General features: G+C 36.8%; 2 protein-coding genes across 6 annotated transcripts in view; one reads left to right on the top strand and one right to left on the bottom strand.

Moving 5' to 3' along the window:
* Window positions 1–1,926: 1,926 nt before the first annotated feature.
* On the top strand, window positions 1,927–10,889 carry hadh (hydroxyacyl-CoA dehydrogenase). The gene is made up of 8 exons (XM_056456568.1): window positions 1,927–2,088; window positions 5,190–5,318; window positions 5,636–5,793; window positions 8,069–8,195; window positions 8,332–8,421; window positions 8,497–8,569; window positions 10,295–10,411; window positions 10,494–10,889. The coding sequence occupies exons 1-8, from the start codon at window positions 1,981–1,983 to the stop codon at window positions 10,610–10,612; spliced, it is 921 nt and encodes a 306-aa protein (XP_056312543.1). The 5' UTR covers window positions 1,927–1,980; the 3' UTR covers window positions 10,613–10,889.
* A 5,720-nt stretch (window positions 10,890–16,609) lies between these two features.
* Window positions 16,610–27,738, bottom strand: part of lef1 (lymphoid enhancer-binding factor 1) — a 90,137-nt gene continuing 79,008 nt past the window's right edge. For all 5 annotated transcript variants that reach the window (XM_056456564.1, XM_056456567.1, XM_056456562.1 and 2 more), the window contains one exon: window positions 16,610–17,899. Coding sequence is in view for 1 of the 5 variants with exons in the window: in XM_056456567.1 (XP_056312542.1) it covers window positions 17,820–17,899 (80 nt within the window). In the remaining 4 variants the exon portion in view is untranslated. The remainder of the gene's footprint in view (window positions 17,900–27,738) is intronic.

Raw genomic sequence — 27,738 nt, 5'->3', positions numbered from 1 at the left:
CATACTTTTATATTAACAAAAGTTTATTCATTGAGGTGGAAATTTGTTGTGCTATAATAATGTGTAAGGTGGTAATAGCTTTGAAAAATTTGTATAAATAATGAAAAGGTTTTACATTTTACTGTTTGTTAGACCATCACTAGAAGTGATAGACTTCATTTATGTTTACATATTTTTTTAGGTTATTATAAGATTTAAAGGGATAGTTCACCCCAATATTAAAATGTTATCATTTACTCACTCTTTCCAAACCTTTATGAGTTTTTTTTTCTGTTGAACACAAAAGATATTTTGAAGAATGCTGAAAACCTGTAACCATTGACATTTGTTTTTCGTACAATGGAAGTCAATTGTGGTTACAGGTTTTCAGCGCTCCTCAAAATATGTTATTTTGTGTTCAACAGAAGAAAGAAAACTCTTAAATGTTTATAACCACTTGAGGGTGAATAAATAGTGACTACGTTTTAATTTATTTTTTGGGTGAACTATGCTTCTAAGTCAAAACAAAATCTAAAACTAAAACGCACCTGTTGTCTCTATGGAGGCCCGTTCCAGCCTCTGAATAATAAAAAAAAGGTTATTGTGAATTATTTCATTATTGTGTGATACAAATTTGCAATTCTGACTTTTTTCCTCAGAATTATGAGATGTAAACATGAAATTATTAAGTTATACTTGAGTTATTTAGACAAAATTCTAAGAAATAAAGTCTTCATAACAGGAAACTCCTTTAAAACTCGCAATTGAGACTTTATCTTAGATTTCTGACTTTTTCTCACAATTCGGATATAAACTTGCAAAATATACAATTTCTCAGAATTGCAAGATATAAAATGTCTTTTTTTATCAAAATTCTGACTTTAGAACTCAGAATTATGACTTCACAACTCAAAAATGCAACTTTATTTATCAAAATTGTGACTTTATCCTATAATTCTGACTTTAAAACTTGGAACTGTGGCTTTTTAATGCAAAATTATGACTTTATAACTCTGAGTTGTAATTATATCTCGTACTTCTGACCTTATAATTCACAATTGCAACTTTATTTCTAAGAACTCTGACTTTATTACTCAGAATTGTGACTTTAACCCATAATTCTGACTTCATAACTAGCAAATGCAACTTCATAACTCAAAATTGTGACTTTAAAAATCGAAATTGCAACTTTATTGATCAGAATACTGATTTTATAACTCTGAATTGTGACTTCATCCCATAATTCTGACTTTATAACTCACAATTGCAACTTTATAACTCAAAATTGTGGCTTTATAACTCGAAATTGCAACTTTATTGATCATAATTCTGACTTTATAACTCTGAATTGTGACTTAATCCCATAATTCTGACTTTATAACTCGCAATTGCAACTTTATAACTCAAAATTGTGGCTTTATAACTCGAAATTGCAACTTTATTGATCATAATTCTGACTTTATAACTCTGAATTGTGACTTCATCCCATAATTCTGACTTTATAACTCGCAATTGCAACTTTATAACTCAAAATTGTGGCTTTAATTATGACTCGAAATTGCAACTTTATCAGAATTCTGACTTTATAACTCTGAATTATGAATTTATCCCATAATTATAACTTTATAACTCGGAATTGCGACTTTATTTCCCAGAATTTTGAGTTTATATGATGATTCTGAGTTTATATCTCGCAATTCTGAGGGGAAAAAATGTCAGAATTGCGAGTTTGCGTCACACAGTTCAAAGATAAAAGGTCGCAATAACGTTTTTTTTCAGAGGCGGAAACGGGCTTCCATAATAATAGTCTGTATATGATAATAATAATAATAACAATAATAATATTATTATTAATAATAATAAAACAATATAAAGACAATGACGAGTTGTTTTAACACTGAAACATGATCTTTCGCTAAGGTCATGGCAAGGTGAGGAGACCATCACGTGACTTTCTCCACTTTTGGCTTGGCACGAGCATCTGTCATCGAAATATTAGCCATGGCTTTCGTTACGCGGCAGTTGAGTAGAAGCTTCTCATCTTCACATCACGCAATTAAACATGTCACGGTTATTGGAGGTGGACTGATGGGCGCTGGTATTGCACAAGTAAGTTGTAATAAATACGCGTGTAATAAATACTGCGCCTGCATTCATCTGCAGAGATCTTAGCGAACTGGCTAGGCAGGCTACAAGCTAAATGCTAGAACTCAATTCACTCTTTAATATGTTCATGATGCATGCGCAGTAGATCCACTGCGATGACCATTATGTATTAAAGTTTATGCTTTTGTCTAATTTTTTGCATGGCAAAGATATGTTGAGAATGGCTGCAAACTTAACCAAGTAACCTTTCACCTACTTATCCAGCATACATTTAATGTTCTAGTTCATTTCAACAGTTGGAGCGTAGTAGTAATACATATATTGAATGTGTAATGTTTATCATGCATACTAAAATTGCTTTAAACAAATATTAGTTTACCTTATATTCTGCACTTTTATACATCAGGATTTCTCAAATCTTTCCCTGAAGATTTCAATGGCCTACAGAGTTTAGCTTAAGCTCTGATCAAGCTAACTTGTCTGTGCTTTTCTGATGATCCTCAACATATTGTTTACTATGCTCAGGTGTGTTTGATTAGGGTTACAGCTATACTCCGTACAGGGAAGCGTTTTCCTTGGGCCATATGTAAGCGTCCTTTATATAGTTAAAATACTGAGGCAAAATTGGCTTTATGTTAGCTCATTTGTGAACAGTGACAACTTGTGGGACATTCTACCAGAAACGTACATTATCTGTCCCTGAAATAAAAACGTAAGTACAGTGAATAACAAGTATTTCATCCCAAAAATTTCCAAAATGGACTGATGGTAAATTTCTGTGAGTTGTTCTGTTCTTTCTTTAATAAAACACTTTACAAATGTACAAACCCGGTCATTGGCCTCAGCCCAATTGAACCTACAGCTTTAATTGTTTTGTTATGCAAAAACAGTTTTTTTTAGAAAAAAAATAATTCAAAAATAGCAAAGTTTCAGTTGTTATCATTCACATCGACTGATTAAAAACATGAAATCATAAATAAATGGCTATGAGCTGAGCGAACTTGCAAAATCACTCCCGGACATTAGATATTGCCTAAAGAAGAACAGAAATTTCCTGGCCGGTACACAAGATGGCGCTGCACAACTGACACAACTGATTTGTTTGTTGCACAGAGGTAGTAGTCACTCACTTTTTACTTACTTTTTCCTACAAATCCATAAAAGAACATTAAGTGAAATTAAACTCTCACACGAATCCTATTTGATCTGAAATTCCTGTGCGCGGCTAGAGCGTTTTGTTCTCATGTACCACCCAGTGATGTTTAATTGTACCTTCAGCAGCAAACTCATCTGTAAACCCAAAATAAAGTCAAGTTTATTACTATTATTTTTTAATGAAGCTTTTATGCCTAGTGTTTTGTGCGCCTGTTTGCACACTCGCATTAGCGCCCGTTGTTTAGTCTTGAGTCATTAAAAGTTTGCGATAATCGCATGTAGGGATGGGCATTTCTGACCATTCTTCATTTCGATTAATCCACAGGTTTGACAAACGATTAATCGGGGGTGGAGCTTAAGCAAGAGGCCGGGGCGTGTGTGCATCATAGCGATAATTAAATAACATTCAATTTAATTTATAATTTTTTTTTATTTAAAGCCCTGATAAAAATGATGTTGATAAAACTATGACAGGATTCAGAAAACAATTTAATCAAAGCTGTTGGGTTATTAAAAATCACGTCAATATTGGTGATTTAATGAAGTGTGAGCAGAGGTGCATTTAGGCATGGGCAAGTAAAAGCTTTGAGATACGATTTACTTTATGCAAGTGTATTCATTTAAAGTAGTAATCACTGAAAAAGACGTTAGAGGCCATATGCATTTGGGGTATTTTAAACAATAAAAAACACACACGATACTCTGCATTTTATTCAACTGACATTTTTACCAAAACAACATTTTACTTCAACAACATCAACAGATGTGGATTAAAAAAAAAGTTTTTTTTAATTTATTTTATTTTATTTTTTTGTAAAAGGTTCGCAAAAATCAGTTTCACCAAAACTTGACCAAACGACTGTTAGTAGCATATAGCCTAACTAAAATTAGAAGCTAGCATAATTTGGCAGCGTAAACTTAAAATAAAAGTGCCTGAATATTTTTTACCACAGCTATAAAACTTAAAGATTAGGTAAAATAACATTTCTTTCAAAATGATCAGTCGGTGGAGGTAAATAAAATAAAGCCGGCCTAATTTAACTATGCTGCTTAAAACAAAAACAGCCTGAATATTTTACCATGCATGGCTAATAAACTTAACATAAGGAAAGACTACATATTTTTATTCAAAAAGATCAGTCGGTCTACATGCTCTGATCAAAACCGAGTGCGAAGTCTATTTACAATTAGACCGGCGGTGGAAAAAACGCGCTTAGCAGGCACAGAAGTTGCAGGAACAGCCAGGTACCACTGGGCAAGGGTGCTTAGCCTTGCTAATCGAGACTCATTTACTTTGCACCACAATAAAGGATCCGGGTTTAGAGAGACGCATGGCTCCCTGAAGTAGCTTTCAATTTTGGTGTCATCCGGTGAAGCATCCCTCATACCATAGTCCTCGCTGAAAAGAGTGTCGAAACACGGCGCACACATGACAGCTGAAAGTATCACACACCAGACGAGCACATTCGCATGGTATTTAAAATGAAACTATTCAGATGGCGCTCTGTGGAAATATGAACAGAAATATGAAGTGTCCCTCATGGCTGGGCACCACTGTGTACCCTGATAGAAACATAAGTTTAGAATTTTGAAATGCATGACGCTGTGTGGGCCGTGGCGCGACACGGCATTTCTGTGTAACCCCCTATACTGGATCTGTGCTCAGGTCTCATCTCTAGATGCAACTCCCTGCAGCCATAACCACTCAAATATCAAACTACCGCCCAAATACCAGCATAACCAATCAGAAAGAATAAAAGGAATTTAATTTTAGAGGCAATCGATCATCGTTTTCATGCTCTATCGTCGCTGATGCGTTCGATTAATCGAATAATTGTGCACATCCTTAATCGTGTGTGATTTTTAATCGTCAGAGTAAAACATGACAGAATATGCTTTTTTAATTGGTGAAATGTCTATTCAGTGTCCAGTATTTCTGTATTTTTCAGGTCGCTGCCTCCACAGGACATTCAGTGGTGTTGGTGGACACTTCTGCGGACATACTGAATAAGTCTGCCAAGGGTATTGAGAATAGTCTGAAGAGAGTAGCGAAGAAGAAATTTGCAGAAAAACCAGAGGTTAGTCACAAAACTGTTCACAGCAATGGACTGACTGAATGTCTGATGCAGAAAACTGGGGAAATTGGAAACATTTCAGGGGCAGTTGCAGAAACTAGTAGTAATCTTTTATTTGTTTACTTCAAATGTGTTCATTTTTGTGTTTCTTTTAAACTCAGTTAGAAAAAAAAAAGTATCACTCTAATTAAAAAGCTGCAATGTCCAAACCTTCTGCGACAACTCAAAGTCTAATTGTGTAAAACTACAGATATTGATTTCATGTGAGTTTAATGATCTCAATAAATCATGCAAAGATAATTGTGGCTTTGTTTCTGTAGGACGGCGAGGTGTTTGTTCAGAAAGTCCTGAAGAACATCTCTACAAGCACAGATGCTGTGTCTGTCGTTCATGGCACTGATTTGGTGGTGGAGGCTATTGTGGAAAACCTCAAAGTCAAACAAGATCTGTTTGGAGCTTTGGACAAAGTCGCCCCAGAGTAGGAAAAACATGCTTTTCAGTTCATATAGTAATTTTTAAATAATATACATTGATGGAAAAGTAAGATGGCAAGTAAATAGAGCTGTGGTGAAAAATTGTTTGAGAAATCGATTCTGCGATAAACAAAATGGATCGCTTCTTGAACAGCTCGGTTTTTAACCACAGATGGTGCTGTGTGCTTTACAAACAGCCGTACTCTGCTTACCTCCAATTCCTTACAAATACTACTTAAATTTGAAATAATCTCAAAGTTAGCAATTATTTAAGTGAATTACAAGAGTGTTCAAAGTGAACTGTCTTTACATTAATCTTGTGACATAAATGCAAGCTTGCATGCGTTACTTGCATTTTTTTTCATTAGCATTTTAGTGTATGGTTTAGAAAAAAAAACTAGCCAGAGCGCCATCTGTTGTTAACCACTAGCCTTGAGCGCCTTCGGCTGTTAAAAACTAGCCTAGAGCATCACCTGCTGTTAAAAAGTAGTTTACAGTGCCATCTGTTGTTAAAAACTAGCCTAGAGTGCTGCATGCTATTGAAAACTAGCCTAGAGTGCCATCTACCGTTAAAAACTAGCCTAGAGAGCAATCGGCTGTTAAAAACTAGCCTAGAGTGCCACCTGCTGTTAAAAACTAGCTTATACCACCATTTGCTGTTAAAAACTAGCCTAGAGCGCCATCTGCTGTTAAAAACTAGCCTAGAGCATCGCCTGCTGTTAAAAACTGGCTTACAGCGTCATCTGTTGTTAAAAACTAGCTTACAGCGCCATCTGCTGTTAAAAACTAGCCTAGAGTGCTGCATGCTATTAAAACTAGCTCAGTGTTATCTACCATTAAAAACTAGCCTAGAGAGCAATCGGCTGTTTAAAAACTAGCCTAGAGTGCTGCATGCTATTAAAAACTAGCCTAGAGTGCCATCTACCGTAAAAAAACAAGCCTAGAGTGCCACCTGCTGTTAAAAACTAGCCTAGAGCGCCATCTGCTGTTAAAAGCTAGCCTAGAGTGCTGCATAGCCTGGAGTGCCATCTGCCGTTAAAAACTTGCCTAAAGAGTAATTGGCTATTAAAAACTAGCCTAGAGTGCCACCTGCTGTTAAAAACTAGCTTACACCACCATCTGCTGTTAAAAACTAGCCTAGAGTGCCATCTGTTGTTAAAAACTAGCCTAGATTATCGCCTGCTGTTAAAAACTGGCCTACAGCGCCATCTGCTATTAAAAACTAGCCTAGAGTGCCGCCTGCTGTAAAAACTAGCTTATGCCACCATCTGCTGTTAAAAACTAGCCTAGAGCATTGCCTGCTGTTAAAAAGAGCACGATAAAAGAGAACGAAAAACCCTGAAATTATGCAAAATTGATTTCTGAAACTATTTCTTGCCACAGCTCTACAAATAAACAAATACATAGACCTGAAATTGATTTAAATACATGTTGTGAGAGGAAAGCTACTTGGGCAAAAACATTTTACACAAAATGAAACAAGATTGACCAATCAGAATGAAGTACTCTGAAATACTGCATCTAATACTGAGTCCTACTCCTTATTTAAATACTTGTACTCACTAAAAGTACTTACTAATCTTGATACTACAGACGTTAAACCTTGCATATGCATGGTTTCCGCTACATTCATTCTTCCATGGTGGGGCGCCACGCCAAGATTCATCCTGCCACGGCTACATTACAGCTTCTCATTCAAAACATTCTATTTTTTTAGTAGCGGGTGATAACCGCACCAAAACTTATTAAAGGGTAAGTGAATTATTACAGCGCAAACATTTCTGTAACCGTAGTAGTGCTGTGCCAGGTGCGTGAGGCCAGCAAACACATTGTATAGCCGTTGTACATTACTTCAGGACGCATTAATACCGGAGGCATTCATAAATATTCTTAGCAAATCTATAATGCTGGAGACATACTCGTTACATAAACGCACTAAATCGCACCTCAGCACCGTTTATTTGAGAGCGCACAAGAAGATCTGCGTGCTCTTAAAGCGGCTTATATTTGACGGGACATGCAAGAAGTTTTGTGCACGAGCAGAAAAAATTGGCGCGCAAGCAAAGAGATCCGCATGCTCGTAGGCTATTACATAAATGCGATCTCGACTTCTAATACTGCGATTACGACATTTTTCATTGAAATAACACCACAGGTAGTTGGTAGATCTGTGTAAAAAAAGACCTGCCGCCACAGCTGGAAAATATCCTAGAGGAAACACTGATATGGTTTAAAATGTATGGTAAAGACAGGCCAGTAATATGATTGTTCTCTCTTCAGACACACCATCTTCGCAAGCAACACGTCCTCTTTGCCCATTGCAGACATCGCCAGCTGCACCGCCAGATTAGATCGCTTCGGTGGTCTGCATTTTTTTAACCCCGTCCCAATGATGAAGCTGGTGGAGGTTTGTACTGCATTTACTGTTTACTACCAACACAACCATCCATATTTTATATGAAAAAACTCAATTTCAAATGATGAAGCTTGCATTAAGATCTATATTATTAAACACTAATAGTTTCATTGATTTCTCATCTTAGGTGATTAAAACTCCAGCAACAAGCCAACAGACGTTTGACGCTCTCCTTGAGTTCAGCAAAGCTTTAGGGAAGCATCCCGTCTCGTGCAAAGTAAGTATTCTGTAATCTATGTAGACACACTTTATTTAATATTTAGTACGCCATTTCATATTCATTTCTTCTCAGGACACTCCAGGTTTCATAGTGAATCGTCTGCTGGTTCCTTACATGCTGGAGGCTGTTCGGTTACACGCAAGAGGTACAAGCATTTTAGAGGTTGCAGGTTTCCCATGGGTCATGGAATTTTTGGAATATCATGAAAAGGTCTATTTTATTTGTCCAAGTCTTGGAATATCAGGCAGTTTTGTTTGTTGCTTTAAAGACAGCGTGAACCGGAAGTCGCTGACACCTTTATTTCAGCATGTTGATGCACTTCCAATTTTTTATGTTGCTAGCCAACCATCAGGTGTTTATTGTGAGCTAGCGTTGTTGCAATCACTCATATCTCCTCCACCTTTAAGTCTCCGTAGTCGTCTTGACAACACAAACACTGCTGTCACCTCAATGAAAACCCCGCCTCTGCTTTCATTTGATTGGACAATTTAAAAAAACGTGATGTAGCATGTTTTTTCCGCTCAGAATTTACTTTTTTCAACTGCGAGTGCACATCATGCAACGGGAAAAACATGAGGTGCAGCAGATCTATAAAAATGTGCTGGGGGTATCGATAATTTTGGGCTTGACCATACACTACCTGACAAAAGTCTTGTCGTCGATCCCAATTGTAAGAGCAACAAATAATAACTTGATCTCTAGTTGACAATTTGGAAAAGTGGCAGAAGGTAGATTTTTCTGATGAATCATCTGTTGAACTGCATCCCAATCATCACAAAAGCTCCAGAAGACCTACTGGAACCTGCATGGACCCAAGATTCTCACAGAAACCAGTCAGCAGGATAGCGCTCCTTCTCATACTTCAGCCTCCACATCAAAGTTCCTCAAAGCAAAGAAGGTCAAGATGCTCCAAGATTGGCCAGCCCAGTCACCATATATGAACATTATTGAGCATGTCTGGGGTAAGATGGATGCCTTGAAGATGAATCCAAAGAATCTTGATGAACTCTGGGAGTCCTGCAAGAAAGCTTTCTTTGTCATTCCAGATGACTTTATTAATAAGTTATTTGAGTCATTGCAGAGAAGTATGGATGCAGTCCTCCAAGCTCATGGGAGTCAAACACAATATTAATTCTTTTTCCACTGCACCATGACTTTATATTCTACACTGTACATTATTTAGGTAAAATAAACATAATCTAGAGGCATTTGCCTTTCATATAAGCCACTTCTGATACCATCTGATCAACTAGAAGTCAAGTTATTGTTTGTTGTTCTTAAAACTTGGATAGGCGACAAGACTTTTGTCAGGTAGTGCATGTATGAAAATGCATAAAATACCAGTGTTATAGTGCTGGAAAAGTTTGAAAATGCACTTGGAATGTGTTTAAAATGGCTTCAATTTGATTCTGTGAAGAAGAACCATGCACACTGTTTCACACATTTTTCCTGTTGTTATAGTTAGACTATTTTTGGTGCCATTTTATACCTTCTTTAACTTGTCAAATGCAGGCTGTACCTGTTAACTTTGGCAAACATGCTTGTAAAATATACATTTAAAGAGATTTGGCTACAAATTGACCGCTTCAAAACCTGGGTGCTCTTGTTTCTTGTAAATTTTTTTCAAAATCTGAGGTAAATTATCCATTATTGCTCTCATAATGGCTTTTAAATTGATTAAAAATATATTCAAGATTAAACTATTTTAATATTTCACAAAGCAGAACAAAGTTTTTCCATTTTTTTCCCCATATACAGTTTGAGTTTGAGACAAAGTTGGAGATTTTGCTGAGAGTCGGAACCGTAGATAGCTGAATGCGTTTTAGGCTAAGACTCCCGTTTTTCCATAATGTTATATTTTTTTACGCAGGTCACGGTTCGAAGGAAGACATCGATGTGGCTATGAAGCTCGGGGCAGGTTATCCTATGGGTCCGTTTGAGCTTCTGGACTATGTCGGATTGGATACTTCAAAGTTTATTATTGATGGTGGGCACTGTCAATTGAGCTTACCTGAATATTTGATGTACTGTAACAACGTTGTGCTAATTTCAACTCTGGGTTTGTGCAGGTTGGCATGCCAAGGACCCTGATAACCCCCTGTTTGCCCCCAGTGCCCTCCTCAACAAACTGGTGTCAGAGGGGAAGCTGGGCAAGAAAACCGGCGAAGGATTCTACAAACACAAATAACAGCAATGAAGATTACTAGACTTTTCTATTATAGCCAGACAACACAACTTGATGAAATGAGTCAATAGTCCTCAAAAGACTGCTCATGCATCATGTTAATGTATAAAAAAAGGAATGTAAGCTAATTAAAGTGATCAGATGTACAACTTTTCAATGGAAAGTGAAAGACTGGATCTCTTGCAAATCAAAAAGAGAAATGTGATCCACATCTAGTGCCTTGCTGCTGTTTTATTGATTTTTGTTCATTAATTATGTGGCATTAAATGGTTTGAAATCATTTCCATGTGCTGTGTTGTGTTATTACTGTATTTACTACTACATAATATAACAATCAGTCAATAGAGGGCGCTCTTTCTTCAGTTATTCAGACTGTACACATGCACTCTCAATAAAAGATCTACAGTGGACAGTTTGATCTAAATCTAGTGCGCACATGAAAGAACATGAATGAATCAATCACTAATATTACATGCATATTGGCCTCAAAATGTATTTGGAAACTTCGGTCACACTTGAAATAATCGTATAAATATTGAAGTGATAAATTATTTTCAAATATCACAAGCATATACACATTTGAAGCCAATATTAGCTAGAATTTGGTACGTCTGTGTATGTTGTGCAGCTGACAATTTATAATCCCAGAGAAAGCGTATTAAAATTCTTGTAAATTGATTATAAAGGTTTTATTCAGATATCATTCAGCTATTTTGGCAGTTTTATTAATAGTCTGGATATTTTATTTTATAAAAGGTATTTTCATATGTTTTAGGTTGTTATATAGTTATGTGTAGGTTATGTTTAAAAATATCTATATAGTTTTTTCATTAATATTTGGTATTCATTATTTTATTAGTATATATCAAATGAAAATGGGCTTTCTTGACAAACTAATTTCAGTAAATTGCCAAAAAAAAATGAACATTTTTATTATTAAAATTTAACCTTTAATTAAACTTTAATTTCATAATGCAAAAAGTAGTTTATTTTATGATTTTACTGTGGTACAGACCTGATTATTAGTCATTCAAATTACAGTATAATCAATCAAAAATGTATTTGCATGCTCTGTGTTTTATATTAACTTTCAGTAGTTCTGAAATCCAGTTTGTTTATGCTGTATCTGAGCTTCTCATGTTCCATCAAAAGCACTTCAGTAAAACAGTAAACCAATCAATCAATCAATCAAGATTACAAACTTAATATCCTCAGATGCTCTATCTGCAAAATCATGTCAAATTCTGCTGAAAAACATGTGAAATCTTTGCCTTCTGTAGAATTCATGAATATATCTTCAGTCCTTGTAGGGATAGTTCACCCAAAAATGAAAACTACCTCACCATTTTCTCTTGCTCAAGTGGTTTTAAACCTTAACCTTATGCGCTGTTCAAATTCAATACCCTTTTGTTATGTTAGGGATGAAAAATCTACTGAATTAAACTGCTGTAAAAATGCATAAGATAAATATTTTTATAATTTTTTTTTGCATAAATCTGTTAATCAACCTCAGTCCAGTTCAAAACTACTAAACGTTTTAAAAATTTACAGGATTTTAACTCTTTAATTGCCAAGTTCTCAAATGATGTCACTGATTTGGTAAACAAACAAAATGAAAACAAAATAAACAAGTCTTGGACATGTGAATGATGTATTGTTTGATTTTCATTTTTTCCTCCCTAATTTCACCCTATTGACCTCCATTATAACCACATTTGATGTTGCATAAATTCAGTCTTTGTTTTAGTTTACTCCATGTAGTTCTGAAAGCTGAGATGCATATTTAGATTTTCTCAGACACATCAAGGTAAGTGCGCAAAGGTCACTCTCACACACTTAAATTTGCTGATATACTCCATATACATTTTTTTTGCACAGGCTTATCTAAAGGGTTAATAGTGCCAACTGATGATCAAAATCATCGAGACAAATTTTACCTCTTCCCAACAGTGAAAACCACTAACAATCAAAACTGCATGATTATATAGTGTCATGGTTTTGCAGTTAAAAATGTGGTAATAATGGAAGTCAATGAGGCAAAAACTGCCACCAACAGTAAATTAGGGAGGAAAAAAAATGCATCAAAGGCAATGTTGTTTCATATGCCCAAAAAGGTTTAAAGAAATCCAGTGCACAATTACTTTTTATATTGAAAATACGTCATTTTGTATTTTGTTTTTTTTTCACCAAAAAAGTGATATAATTTATGGATTTGGCAATTAAAGAGTTAAAGTCTAATTTTCTAAGCAATCTAGTAGTTTTGATCAGGACTGAGGTTGATTAACAGATTTATGCAAAAAAAAAAAAACTGTTTTCATCCATAACATAACAAAGGGGTAGTAAATTTGCCCGGAGTGTACCTTTGAGTTTTTCAAAACATTCTTTAAAATAAAAAAATAAAAAACATTTTCTCAAAATATGTCAAAATAAGATTTGTCACCAAAAATTATTCTACTAGCTGAAACACTGAGAAACTTATGGCCAAATTAAGACTCAAAATCACCCCAGGGTGGATGAAAGCATCCCCAACAGTACAGAAGGGTTAATATATTTCCTTCTTCAGCATATTGTAGTCAATGTGCACCATCAACCAGCATTCTTCAAAATAACTTCTTACGTGTTCATCAGAAGAAAGAAACTCAAATAGGTTTTGAACCAAGTAGTCAGATGATGAGAGTTTTCGATTTTAGGTGAACTATAAGCTATGAATGGACGTAAAATATAGTTTTCCACCTCAGAATAATCAATGTATTATAGTAAACATCTTCATGAAATTAAAACAAACACAATAGTTTATCTTTCAAATGACTTTTAATCTATTTAGACGAATTTTTTCTTAGAATAACTTTTCAACTCACGTTTTTCCGGTCGCTGAGGCCTTGTGGGAATTCAGCACGTTTGTGAAAGCTTCATGGGAACAGACGACAGTTTCCTACTACATGGGATTTTCATATCAAACAGCCATTTTTCTAATTTCTTTGGCTTTCAGATTGTTGTGATTATTCTGAGGCCGCTGTCTGGTTTTTCCGTACACACGCAGACACACATTTGTTTGAAGTTTCCTGCCAAACAGCTCTTTACACTGACGGTTAACGGAAGAGGAGAGTCGCTTGAGTGAGTCAATGACATCACACTGACGACACACCATACTTAAACTTGAAGCTCATCATATTTATCTGCATTATGTTCAGGACACAAGATCAAAGCTTCATAGCATGAGTCACACAGCTGTTGTTTTGATAAAAATACATTGAATTCATATTTCATATTCTGCTTTTTTTTAGTCCAATTAAACTATAGAGACGTTGGATAATTAATCCCTTTATTAAGCATAAACGACAACACATATATATATATATATATATATATATATATATATATATATATATATATATATATATATATATATATATATATATATATATATATATATATATATATATATATATATCCCATAAGAGATAGGCTGACCCTTAAAGTCCACGTGAACTGGAAATTGATGGAAATAACTGTTATTTCAGTGTGATATTGAACCATTGTGATATTGATATTCCAACTGAAATGGAATATTAAGTAGGGGGCGGGGTTTTATTTTTGCGCTCTTTCCCTCATCTCTCACTCAGGGGCGTGGCTTGCTAAGCAGATTTCACCATGATTTCACCCAACTGCGACATGACAAAAACTTTAAAATACCAGCCACTGCACTCCCAATGGAATGGTAAAGGCTTTTATTCTAATTAATACACATTAAACATTAAATATTGTTTATATATATTACATAGGCCTAATACTTAACATTATTAATAGTCTACTGACTGATGTTGTTGGTTACACGGAGTCAGAGTTATTAATTTTATTTTCAAACAGTCTGCTTATTTTATTTGGTGAACTATCTGCTCCTGCTTTCAGTAGCACGTCACTGAAATTATAATTAAACTCACATTGGAAGCATTTAACACCAAGGCACAAAATCTTTCCCTGAGGTGATCATATTAAGTTAACTTTATATGCTGTTGTTTTGTTGCGACGTCACGGAAATTGAAACGAGTGTAACTTTAGTTAGGACATGGTGTAACAATTTACACTAGTAAAATAAGCTTTGTACATTTTGATATTATTTGATTTAATAGGAAAAAAACATCTCTGACCCAGAATAATATTATGAGTTGTGTAGTTTGTAATGTATATTAATAAAATGCCTTATTTTAATATATTAGGTAACTTTGTTATTGCAGTTATTCATAAATTACTTGACAAATGAAATGGTCCTTTTAATGAATGAACAAATGTATACAAGATCTCGTAAACACAATTTATACTCAGAGGGCGTAGTTAGTATGCTAAATACTGCTTGAATCGGATTTAAAAAAACAAACAAACAAAAAAAACTAGTGTTTTAATAATAATCATTAAGCAGTCATGTTTTAATTTCCTCTTTTCCCAGTAGATGGCGTAATAACATACATTGACCTTCCTTTCTCGAAAGGAATCTGTTGTAACACATCTGTTGTAACAAAAACACCCTTAATAAAACTGTAAAAAGAGGGCCAAACATGAGCACAAAACTCACAGAAATGGTTCACGACAAGATGACAGACTGTAACCCAGCTTGAAAATATTAATCATATAGGCTAAAATGACAAATATATATACCACTGTACTGGTCTTTAGATTTAAACTTGGACTATGAATTCAATTTAAACACCAAATGGTTAAAACGCCTAACGATGCTGGCATTTCATTCAGAGTTGGCACTGCAGCACTAGAAACATCTACAACAACTCTTAGCTTTATTGATACTGGAAATAGTCTACAATGTTCACTTCTGAAGGCCGTCATCATTATGCATTCAACTGCATGCTCACAGATTAAAATCATGCTTTATATGAGCATTTGTGAAGAATAATGTATGGCTGTTTAATATATTTAGCGACACTGCAAATCATTTTACCTATTATCATACACTTAAGGCTGAATGAATGTTCAAATGTGTATTAAAATGGGGCTCTTACTATTTTAACAAGCCTTTGGGATATATACTCACCAGCCACTTTATTAGGTACACCTGTCCATCTGCTTGTTAATGCAAATTTCTAATCAGCCAATCACATCGCAGCAACTCAATGTATTTAGGCATGGTCAAGACGATCTGCTGCTGTTCAAACCGAGCATCAGAATGGGGAAGAAAGGTGATTTGAGTGACTTTGAACGTGGTATGGTTGTTGGTGCCAGACGGGCTGGTCTGAGTATTTCAGAAACTGCTGATCTCCTGGGATTTTCATGCACAACCATCTCTAGGGTTTACAGAGAATGGTCTGAAAAAGAGAAAATATCCAGTAAGCGGCAGTTCTGTGGGCACAAATGCCTTGTTGATGCCAGAGATCAAAGGAGAATGGCCAGACTGGTTCCAGCGGATAGAAAGGCAACAGTAACTCTAATAACAACCACTCATTACAATTGAGGTGCAGAGCATCTCTGAAAGCACAACGTGTCGAACCTTGAGGTGAATGGGCTACAATTGTGCCAATTAGTACTAATTGAGCATCGTGTCAACGCCACAGCCTACCTGAGTATTGTTGCTGACCATGTCCAGTCCTTTATGACCACAGTGTACCATCTTCTGATGGCTACTTCCAGCAGGATAACACGCCATGTCATAAAACGTGAATCATCTCAAACTGGTTTCTTGTACATGACAATGAGTTCACTGTACTCAAATGGCCCCCACAGTCACCAGATCTCAATCCAATAGAGCACCTTTGGGATGTGGTGGAACGGGAGATTCGCATCATGGATGTGCAGCTGACAAATCTGCAGCAACTGCATGATGCTATCATGTCAATATGGACCAAAATCTCTGAGGAATACGTCCAGTACCTTATTGAATCTATTCCACGAAGGATAAAGGCACTCCTGACTAGTAATGTGTACCTAATAAAGTGGCCAGTGAGTATATTTTGATATATAGTAAAAATAATGATCATACAGCAGTCATTTTTCAGTCAAAGATGCCTATTTATTTTCATAAAAAAGACGTTGAAACAGTTCGAATGTGACCACTTGGAAGCAAAATGCTACACCAAGTCAACGATTCAAAATATGACAATGAATGTAAAAAAAAAAACAATCTGAAAACGCTAAAAGAGATCAATTAAAAAAGATAAAATGTGGAAATGTTTGCATGGAATAAACATGGTAAAAGACCACTCTATTACCTACCAGAGAGAGAGAGAGAGGACAGAGGTACATTTGCAATTAAAGAAAGACTGCCAAGTGCTGGGGTAAATATATATAGATATATATCTGCTTCATTTGTCAATTTAGATCAATAAAATATAGGCCTCTGGGTACCTACTCTTTCACCTTTGTCCTAATGTTGCCTGCAAAAATACCGAGAAAAAGTGACATCCAGACATCTCTTCTTAAAAAGTACACATTGAGCATTATTTTACACCTGCGCGAGACGGAGAAGTCGATATCCGTTTACAAATAGTTATCAAAAAGGACGTTATTTCTGCGAGACGCTTCAACAAGAAAAATGGCTTTCCTGTCTCCAAGCTTATTTTCATATTCCATTATATATATATTTATATTTATATATATAAAAAATAATGATAAAAAAAAAAAATCAATAAAATATACACCGAGAAATGAAAATAAAGTATAATAATAATAACAACAACAACAAAAGCATTCAAAATAAACTTAAACCCAAGATGTCGAGGAGAAATCAAAAACATTGATCCATTTTATGTTGCACATAATGCGAAACGCAACCTACGGAAATGGAAACACGCGATCCCTAAAAATGTCATGAGGTGCGTCGGCCCCTGCGATGCTACATTTTTAAGGGCACGAAAAGGAAGTGAGCAAGTGGACGTAGTGAACACACAGGTGTCAAATAACTTAGAATAACTTAGGGACAGGTGTAGGAACATGTGTGTGTGTGTGTTTGTGTTTGTTTACATGTGGCCATATGTGCGCTTTACAAACGGTCGAGGAACATAATCAGTGCAACGCCTTCGGCTTCGGGAGTGAATTAAAGACAACGAAAGGAAGGTGTTCACGGGTCTGCGTTAGTGATTGTCTGTTTCTCAGTTCAATGTCTCTACAGCAGCGCCTGCAGCCGAGGAGCGGATTCGAGGACCGGGACACTCTGGGAATCCCGCCGGGGTCAAGAGGTGATGCGGGGGGTGAAAGGTTGAGGAGTCTAGCAGGCTTCCATCTCTAAAAGGGGGCCTGTAGCTGCTGTCTTTGCTTTGCAAGAGGAAAAAGACGTCCGCTTTCCTCCTGGAAAAAAAAACAGAAAGAAAAGCAGGGTAAGATTTCAAATTTAACCAAACATATGCACAGTTGAAGTCAAAAGTATTCGCCCTCCTGTGGATTTTTTTGGAAATATTTCCCAAATGATGTTTAACAGAGCAAGGAATTTTTCACAGTATTTCCTATAATATTTTTTCTTCTGCAGAAAGTGTTATTTGATTTATTTCGGCTAGAATAAAAGCAGTTTTGAATTTTTTAAAAATCCATTTTAAGCTCAATATTATTAGCCCCCTTAAGCAATATTTTTTCGATTGTCTACAGAACAAACCATCATTATACAATAACTTTCCTAATTACCCTAACTTAACCTAGTTAATCCTTTAAATGCCACTTTAAGCTGAATACTAGTATCTTGAAAAATATATAGTAAAATATTATTTACTGTCATCATGGCAAAGCTCAAATAAATCAGTTATTAGAAATGAGTTTAGAAAATATTATGTTTAGAAATGTGTTGGAAAAAATCTTTCTGTTAAACAGAAATTTGGGGAAAAAAAATATACAGGAGGGATAATAATTCATGAGGGATAATAAATCTGATTTTAACTTCATACTGCTACGGAAAAATTAACATTCTCTGGATCTACAATTCCAATTTACGACAGTTACTTTATGTGTTTGAGTAAATTGCAATGATTTTATTTTATTTTGTTTGTTACTGATAACATTTCTTCACAGTTTTAAATAGAAAATGTTGTCATTTAAAGAGTTCTTTGCATAACATAAATTTCTGTATGCATGCAAAAAATAAATAAATAAATAAATGAGTTAACTTCAGAAAAGTTAGCAAATCAATATTTATTGGAATAATAAAAGTCAAATATTGCCCTAAATGACAACACTTTTACATCACATTTGGAAGTAATGATATCAAACATAATAAATCCAGAGAAAATGAAAATAAAAACAAAAGAATGCACAGAATAGACAATTCAGTCAATATTTAGTATTAAAAGATGATTTAACAGTGTTTTTTAATTGCTTTCATTGCATTTACAAAAACAGCTGAAAATGTTCTTTGGAACAAGGAGTAAATCTAGCAGAATGACATTTTTGAGTGAACTAACCCAAAAATTACTAATATAAATAATATAATACATATAATTATATATAATTGATATAATAATAGTAATATTAAAAATATAGGGTCAGTAAGTTTATAAGTTGAGATGTTGTTGACCCAACAACAAAAATCTGTATTAATTTGGCTATTCATTTACATCAGTGGTTCTTAAAAGTGGGGGTCGGGGACAATGAAGGGGGTCATTTGGTGATTTCCAAAAATCCAATTAATTTTATTAATACATTAGAATTACCATATTTTATCCATGATCTACTGAAGATAAAAATAGCAGTTTATAGTTACATCCTTTAGATTTTGTTTCTATTGGATTGCGACCTTTGGGGTGATTACATTATATTAAAGACACAGCAATAGCATAAGTTGCAGCAGATTTTAAAGCACCAGTTTAAACTTTCTGGCACATTTACAGTACTCACATTTTAAAAAATTAAACGAAGAACTGAATTGGGCCTATTGGTGTGTGTGTGCACCGTTGCATGCAAGGTTTCTATATTTATAACCACCTCAGAGGATATTGGAGGTTGCAAGTCACTGGCATGGTTATTTTGGGGGTCGCAGGCTGAAAAGCTTGGAAACCCCTGATTCACATGACAATGGCATTTCGGGGGTCTAAAAAAGCAGCACCGCAGGACAGTACGTTCAACATCATGTAATTTTTTTTTGTTTTTTTTTTATAAACAAAAGAATATCGCCCTCTACTGGCCTGGTATGCATGAAAATAGTTTTTTGTTGTTTTCACTAATTTGTTCGAATTGATATTGATTTATGAATTGACTTCTCAAGTCAAAACTGTTCAAAATCAAAAGGAAAACTGTTTTTTGTGCATTTGTGTTGTGTAAACAAAAACAAAATATTCATGAAACCAATTTACATTAAAATCGTAATCAAATGTCAGTTCACCAGGACTCTTAAGAACATTGTGCTTTAATTTTTTCTCTTAGCAAACAAATGACAAAAGGTAAGCATTGAGACATATTTCCTAATATTCATCACTGTGCTTTGTGTTCTGAACATCAGGCCATTCAGAGCAAAAACAGATTGCGAGCTTTCCACAAATTGGCACACTCCAAAAAGTCTCCATTTTGAAATCCCCACGTCCAACATTAATCAAGAATCGCTTTCTCAGAACCCCAAAGTTCTCCATCACAAACTGTTTGTCCAATCTGAATCCCTTTTGAGACCTGAAATATTCAATGTAACAGACTCTATTTTTGGTCGACAAGCTGTATGGGGCTATTTCAGAAGTGCATCAAATGGAATTCCTGATCAAAGTGAGAAGCAGGAATACAGGAGCAAACCTCTGATGGATCGAGCGAGGGGAGAAAGAGAGGGAGATGGATTAAATGCAAGACTAGTAGCGGCCTCCCTCCCTGCATGGCGCGGAGGTCGAATGCAACCCTTTTTTTTTCTGCGAGGTGTCAGTTTTGCTCTGCAACTCCACCCTGGACCACTTTCACACATAAATACACCCGTGTGGATGGCTTTACCCCATGTGGATGAAAGGCGACTACTTTTTCCAGCGAGAGATGACCCTTGGTGGCGAAAGTGGAGAGTCGCCGAATAAAGTGAGCGGGGCGCTTTTATTTACCTCCCTTGCCCAGCCTTTTTATCCTATGATCTCAAAGCTTCCCTGCGCCCTCTTCCTGGAGAGTGTTTTCCTTCCCGGCCGCAGATAGAAAAAAAAAGGTTGGCACGCTTTCCTGCCTTCCCCGCCAGCCTCCTTTTGGAAGGGTTTGGAGAGGTTAGCATTGGTGCTGTCGGGCCACGCTTTACAGTCCTGCTCCGATACAAACACACAGCTACTTCCCATTTGAGCTGTGGAATGCAGAGACATGGCTTTGCAGGAAATGAAACGCTCCTCTGTATTCGAGGGCCAGCCGCTCTCCATCCTCCTCTTGGGCCCGGCAGTAGCGAGGCGGTTCTTTGAAGTGCGGGAGGTTAAGATAACAGGCATGGCCCTGTGTCACTCAATTGGCCCGTTCACCTCCTGGGGCGAATCAAAAAGCCTGCAGCTGGGACCAACACACCACCTTCCTCCGGTCTAAACCCTTCCTCTTTTCTAAAGTCTGGGGAAGGCGGCTTTAAGTGATTAGAAAGCAAAAAATAAATAAAAATAAAAATACAACTAGAGAAAGTGAGCTTGGTTTGGCTGGCGAATTTCAGAGCTGCCTGTATGCGCAATAACTGGCGGCTCCACTAGGAGGCAGCATTAACACTGTTGGAAACTCACTTCTGAAAAAAAAATGATGTAAGATTACATCACAAGCAAATAGATCTTCTTTCAAGATGTGCACAACTGTATACGTGACAGTATAAAGATGACAAATCTCCCCTTTACAGATCACAGTAAATAATACCATTCTAAAGCCCAAAGTACACTTCACTTTGTGTACGGAGAGGCTCTGCAAACAGTGGTTGGTGTAAATGTTGTCATCAGAATAGTATCAGTGTACTGTACAAGCAATCCAAGGTTTTTGAAACGGCATACTATTTTCTACGTTGGATAGGGTTGAATATGTTTTAGTAATTCGTTTATTCGGGATTCGTTTATACACTGTCGTCTCACAGCAAGAAGGTCGCTGGTTCGAGCCCCGGCTGGGTCAGTTGGCATATCTGTGTGGAGTTTGCATGTTCTCCCCATCTTTGTGTGGCTTTCCTCCAGGTGCTCCAGTTTCCCCCACAGTCCAAAAACATGCGCTATAGGTGAATGGGGTAAGCTAAATTGTCTGTAGTGTATGTGTGTGTGTGTGTCCTGGTCAGGTTGGGGGTTAAGCGTTGGGTTAACGACTCACCTCGTAAAAACTAGATGCTACGAAACACCAACATGGTGCAGCTAAATATTCACTTCAATATAAATGGCCCTGGAAGCAAAGTAAGGGCGTACTCACACTACGTACAGTTGCCTTGAACCGGGCCGAAGCACGCTTTTCCCCCCTCCCGTCTCCCCGACGGGCTGCACTAACATTGCATTTATCGATAATGCACTATTTAGTTTAAGAAGCGCTCACGCTCAACATAGTGAAGATTTCTTTAGTTATATCGTTTTAGTCGTTTGAGATGCAGTGACACGCAGTCAAATATTTCGCCGAACAGATCAGCCACTTTATACGCTATTAAACAATCATAAAGACCTTGTGCTGCAGGAATTAGGAGATTTGCTAAAGGTGCAGCGAGGGATTGGTGTCTTTAATAATCTACGACAGTTTGCCTTCATTGAACAGTAAGAATGATTAATAAACCCATATGAAGCAGTCCCTTTAAAGTGACGTCTCGTCTTCAGTGTCCGTCTCAAGTGAACCGCGCTCTGGCACACCTCTTCCAACCGGGCCAGGGCCAGCCAACTGAACTGCGCCTGAGCCCGATTCAGAGCACTTACACTTCTCAAACTATCCGGGAAACGTGCCTGGGCACGGTTCAGGTAGCATAGTGTGAGTGCACCATAAGAGTAAGTCAGTAACGGCCTTATTCACAAGGTGGCAACTGTGGCTTGCAGGCGCTGATTTACAAGGTAGTTGAAGGAAAAATACATTACTGGAACGGATATTAATAGACTGGATGTGCAGAAAGGTTAGAAAGTAACTAACATGAGTAAACTAAAATGAAGATCCTTCGAGAGAGATGGTGAACCACTGTAGGCCAGGAGAGATATTAAAAGTTGGTGAAATACATCAAATGACTGTAAAACGTACGAGTCAAATGCAATATCCATTTAATTATACACACACACAAAAAATAAGTAGATTTTGGGTATGTTAAAGATGTACAAGCCGCCGGAACAAAGGAAACATACAGTGAGAAGAATCTCAATCCTAGCGTAAAGCAACTGTTTTTACAGGCACTTAGGTGCATGTGAGAGACTGGAGGAGGTTCAAAGCTTTACAATGAATGATGGGAGGGTGGACCAAGAGCTTAAATCTGGGTTGTGTTAAGCCTAGTCAGCTGAAAATGTCCACTCTCGCACCAAATCGACTTTGGACCAATGACCTTGTGTTGTAGCACTTGGCTTCATGTTCTGGTTTGGCAGAGTCCTTGAAGGAGTCCATAAAAATTCAACAGGCGCTATAAGCAATGATCTTCTAGGTTTCAAAAAAAGAAAAATCCCGGCCCGGAGTAATAAAAACAGCACCTGGATGAAAAATCTGATTTAAAACAAACCACTTTGGTCAGTCAGCACTTCCTTTGGCCCTGAGACAGAAACATTAAAAAACTCCTACACAATTACGTCTGTGGAACTGCAAACCAACTCTTGCTCCTGAGATCTCTGTGAAAAGAAAGAATGTTTGCCTCAATAAAGCCTTCAACAAAATAACATCAGGTGAGGGTAGAGGACACGAAAAAGGCGAGAGCTTGAGTAGGGTCTGCCCACATCTGAGGAGCGCCGGGACGGGAGCCCAGGAACGACGTGCTCCTGCAAAGCCTGAGCTGCAAGCCAGGGCGGCACTATCAAAGAGCAGCACAATGACTGCTCCCCTCCACCGCCCGGCTGCTTCAAAGGCCTCGCCACCGCTCGCAGTCAGCCGCGGGAGGGGGGAGACGGGGGAAGAAGAGCGGGGGTTCCGCCTGCTTTCACAATGGGAGCCAGATTTACTCCCTAGGAGAGGAACTCCAGCAAAGTGCAGACGAAGGCCGGGGTGTGAAAGAGCAAGAACGAGAGGAAAGGAAATGTAGTAGACGCCACATAGTTTACCAAAGCATGGCTAGTGTTTTTCAGTCAGCGATAAACTTCCAGTGACAGATTTATGTGACTATTTTCAGTTTCATAAGGTTGCTTTTATAGCAATGTTGTAATGTATTTAAAATACAATCAGTTAAACAGAAATAAGCATACACTGTGAAAAATAGTCGTGATTTCAACGGTAAAATAAAAGGTTAAAATGCTACAGTAAAAGTCCGTAACCTGGTTAACAGTATGTTTCCTTAATATATACGACGAATAACCGTAAATTGACTTTCCCAGAATTTCCTGATTGCCACATCACTTTTTATGCTTTTTGTAGACTTTACTATGGATCTTTTTAGTTGTTTCAGTTATGTACATTAGAGATTTATGTTACATCTAATGTTGATAAACAATGTTTACTTCATGACGTTAATTTTATGCGTGTTACCATACTGGTGTTCAGTAGCTGTGTGAATGACACTGAGCACCATCTAAACAATGATACACTTTTCTACTTGTGGGAAAAGTTGAGCATTGGTTCGTTCTCATCACCACCCTCATACGGCTGTGTTAATGTGTCTATCTGTGTAACAAAAGATGTGTAGATGTTGGTAATTCAAAATACACACACATCTATAAATTGATGAAATGCGGTAGTTTACTGTAAAAATGAGAAATTACTTTTACCGTATTTTTAACAGTGAAATACTGGCAACGACAGCTTTCCCTTTTTTACCGTAAATTTACGGATTTATTTTTTACAGTGTATGTTTAGTTGTTCAAGTGTAAAACGAGATGAAATACTAGGGTGTAATAAATTTCTATATTTTAAAAGACATGGAGGAAGGCAAAATGGAATTTAATGCAGTGCTTCTTGTCCAGTCTGACACCCACTTCATATCGTATATCAATCATGCAGTGAAGATCACTGACTTTTAAAGAAATCCGATCTTAAACGTGGGGATTTTGTAATGGCTAGACAGTTCACTGAAAGTGCTTGGACTGGCTGACTGAAAATTAAAAGTTTGTGTGGAAATACCCCATTCTTGGCTCGTTCGTGTGCTGGATACATCTGATTTATCTATCCAATGATCTGAACGAAAGATCTGATGGTGGTCATTTGCATGCGTTCAATTAAAACAATTTCTTCGAGTTTGTTCCTACATAGCACCTACATAGCAGCAAATCTCCCAGACTCTTTTTATAGCACTGCTGAGTATCTTGGCTGGAAAACATGGAAGGAAACCTCTGGGTTTCCGCTGCCCTCAGTAATATTAACCAGTTTATCTCAAGTGACTTGCACTCATTCTAGGGTTGAGGCATGAGTCGATTGAGAATACCTTTCCTATTTAGTTCCTGAATTTGAATTCACATATCAAACAGGATGCAGCGTTCTTTATTGGGGATCAATACAAACAAAATGAAATCAGGATTTTTTTTAAACTGGAATGGATAGTCAATACAATTTTTTTTAAGTTTGGTTTATGGGTCAGCCAGGAATAGCGTGAAATGACAGAACAATGGAGCAACAGAATGATAGATAGAATCTTGGAATACATTAAGAACAGATGAAATGGTAGAGTGATACATCAAACATTAAATACAATATTTTGTTTTGGTTCTCAAATCTGATTGGCTGAGAGTTCTTTCCTGCCACGCAATGTTTTCCCCATATCAGATAGAACAAGGGACTGATGGAATGATGGTCAGAATGGAAGATAGAATAGTAGAACAACAGATATAACTACAGATAGGATTGTAGTATGATATGAAAGATGATTGTCAATGATTAATAGAATGTTAGAATGGCGGTAAAGTAAAACAGAACAATAAATAGAACAATAGAATGACAGATTGTTAGAACAACAACATCGATTGAATGACTGACAGATAGAACCATCGATAGAATGATAGAATGCAATAAAATGAAAGAAGGAATGGCAAAACAATAAACAGACGGACTGAAAGAAGAATAGAGGGAATGATACAATGATAGATAAAAATGGTTGGTTGGTTGATTGATCGATTGACTGTGTGGTTTCAAATCAAATTAAACAGGAAATTCTGCTCAACACTGACTATTTCGGAGGACAAATTTCAAAGCAGTGGCATTGCTAGGGTCGAAAGGAATATGGGACTTAAAACATGTTTTATATGTGTTCTTCCAGCCATCTTAGGTATTTTCATATTTAGTCTATTTATATTTATAATCCGATGCCAACTGATGTAGCATGTTACAGTAAAATATAGCTATAAAATAATAAGCTAGATGCATGAACTCATTGTTATTTAACTATTACAGAAACAGATGTGACTGGCTATATGATATCTGGATAAATATGTTTATTGACATCTATATTTTATCTAGAAAGCTAGTACAATTTACGTTTTTCTGAATAATTCACATGTTTTTACATTGATATGGTGCACATTTTAATGATTAAAGTTATTTTATTTCAGCAAAACTACACACATTTATACTGTGAAAACAAATATTAAGCTTCAATAGTAGTTGGAAGTATTCAGTTTCGTGAAACAGTTGTATTATCTCATCAGCTTCAGCGCCTCAAAATATGAATGAATGAATGAGTGAATATGAATGAATGAATGACGATCTCAGTGGCAGGATTTTTTTTTTTATAACACTTGCAGTGTGACAACAGTTCCACTACCACCTGCCAGTAGAAACAGGTACTGCTGAACAGCTGACTTTTTAATTCCTGACACAAAATCTGCGTTAAGTGGAATGCGCGTGATGTATGTGGTCATTTTAAGTACTTAGATAACAAAATAAATGTTATACTACCCATTTTTAGTGCAACATATTCCAAACGATCAGGGGCTTTTGACAATACATCAGGGGCTTAAGTCCCCAAAGCCACCCCTTCTCAACGCCACTGTTTGAAAGCCCCCCATTTCAAGTCCAAAACTTTCCAAGTCAAGTTACAAGCTTCGGGTAAACCAAACCAAGGTACGTTCTTTCAGCCTACACCAAATTGAAAGCATTTCTAGGCACAAAGGGTATCAGTTCTTCTGTCGTGCATGGGCTTGAGGCACTGTGGACATTAAGAAGAGAGACGAGGCTCTCCCCATCAGCACACAAGGGTCTTTTAGTTTCTCCCTCTTGTTCTTTTTCATCAAAGGCTGACATCTGACTTCTGGCCTCACTCATCACAGACATAGAGCTGGATAAAGACGGCCCAATTCGGGCACAGCTGTCCAGCAGCACTTTCTTCACTGAACAGGCCATGAACTTTAAAGTGGCCCATACCTCCAATGGGTTCCCACTATTGTCAACCCTAGAACACTGGAAGCTTTCAAACGTTCAACTGACCACTCCCAGCAGTACAGTAAATCTTGTAAAAAGCCCACCAACACCATCAAACTTGGAGTCGCTATAAAAATCAAAAGTAAAATGCTGCAGAACAGTCAGCAGAACACGGAGTCAGTGTCCAGGTGGCAACAAAGCAGCATGTTGAAATGTGCCAGACTGTGGTGACTCACAACCTTGGCTTCTTTCAATGACTAAGACTACATCTTCAGAGCCAGCTTCCATTAAAAGACCACCATTGTTACATGGCTTTCCCCGTTCCCAATGAAAAAAAAAAAACGCACAGTGGCAAAAAAGTAACAGCCCGGCGGGCATGTATGCCCCAGCTCAGATAACAATCTCAAAGCCTGCAAATCACAAGGGTTAGTCAGACAAAAGCTCTCACAGCTAAATCTGAGAAACAGACACAGTCGAGCAAGAAGAGGATGTGGAAATGCTTGCACGAGCAGGAAAAGTGGAATGTGTGAGGAAGAAAATTCTATAACCTAAAAATATTCCAGTGTACATTTTTGTGTCAATGACGTTCAAAAAAAGACCCAACCTGTCCTTCATACCTAAAATAAAATGGTGAAACACCCATGAAATAACCTCAAATTACTCTTCTAGCATCCCCATTTTTAAAAAACACTCTTCAAGTGCCATACACACATATAGTAATAGCACATGTATAGTAAAAAACATTAAATAATTCGATCAATAATTAGATTTGTACATTTCTGACTTGTGTTGTA

The sequence above is a fragment of the Danio aesculapii genome, chromosome 1 (genome assembly GCF_903798145.1).
Source record: "Danio aesculapii chromosome 1, fDanAes4.1, whole genome shotgun sequence".
Classification (NCBI taxonomy): Eukaryota; Metazoa; Chordata; class Actinopteri; order Cypriniformes; family Danionidae; genus Danio; species Danio aesculapii.
The sequence above is the reverse complement of the archived record's forward strand: the minus strand, read 5'-3'. Positions and strand labels throughout refer to the sequence as shown.

Bases quoted from the DNA above. Each gene is read 5' to 3' on its own strand.
- hadh (XM_056456568.1), top strand. From the start codon at position 1,981: ATGGCTTTCGTTACGCGGCAGTTGAGTAGAAGCTTCTCATCTTCACAT. The intron at 8,196-8,331 runs GTTTGTACTGCA...TTCTCATCTTAG, and splicing joins CAATGATGAAGCTGGTGGAG to GTGATTAAAACTCCAGCAAC. The intron at 10,412-10,493 runs GTGGGCACTGTC...GGGTTTGTGCAG, and splicing joins TTCAAAGTTTATTATTGATG to GTTGGCATGCCAAGGACCCT.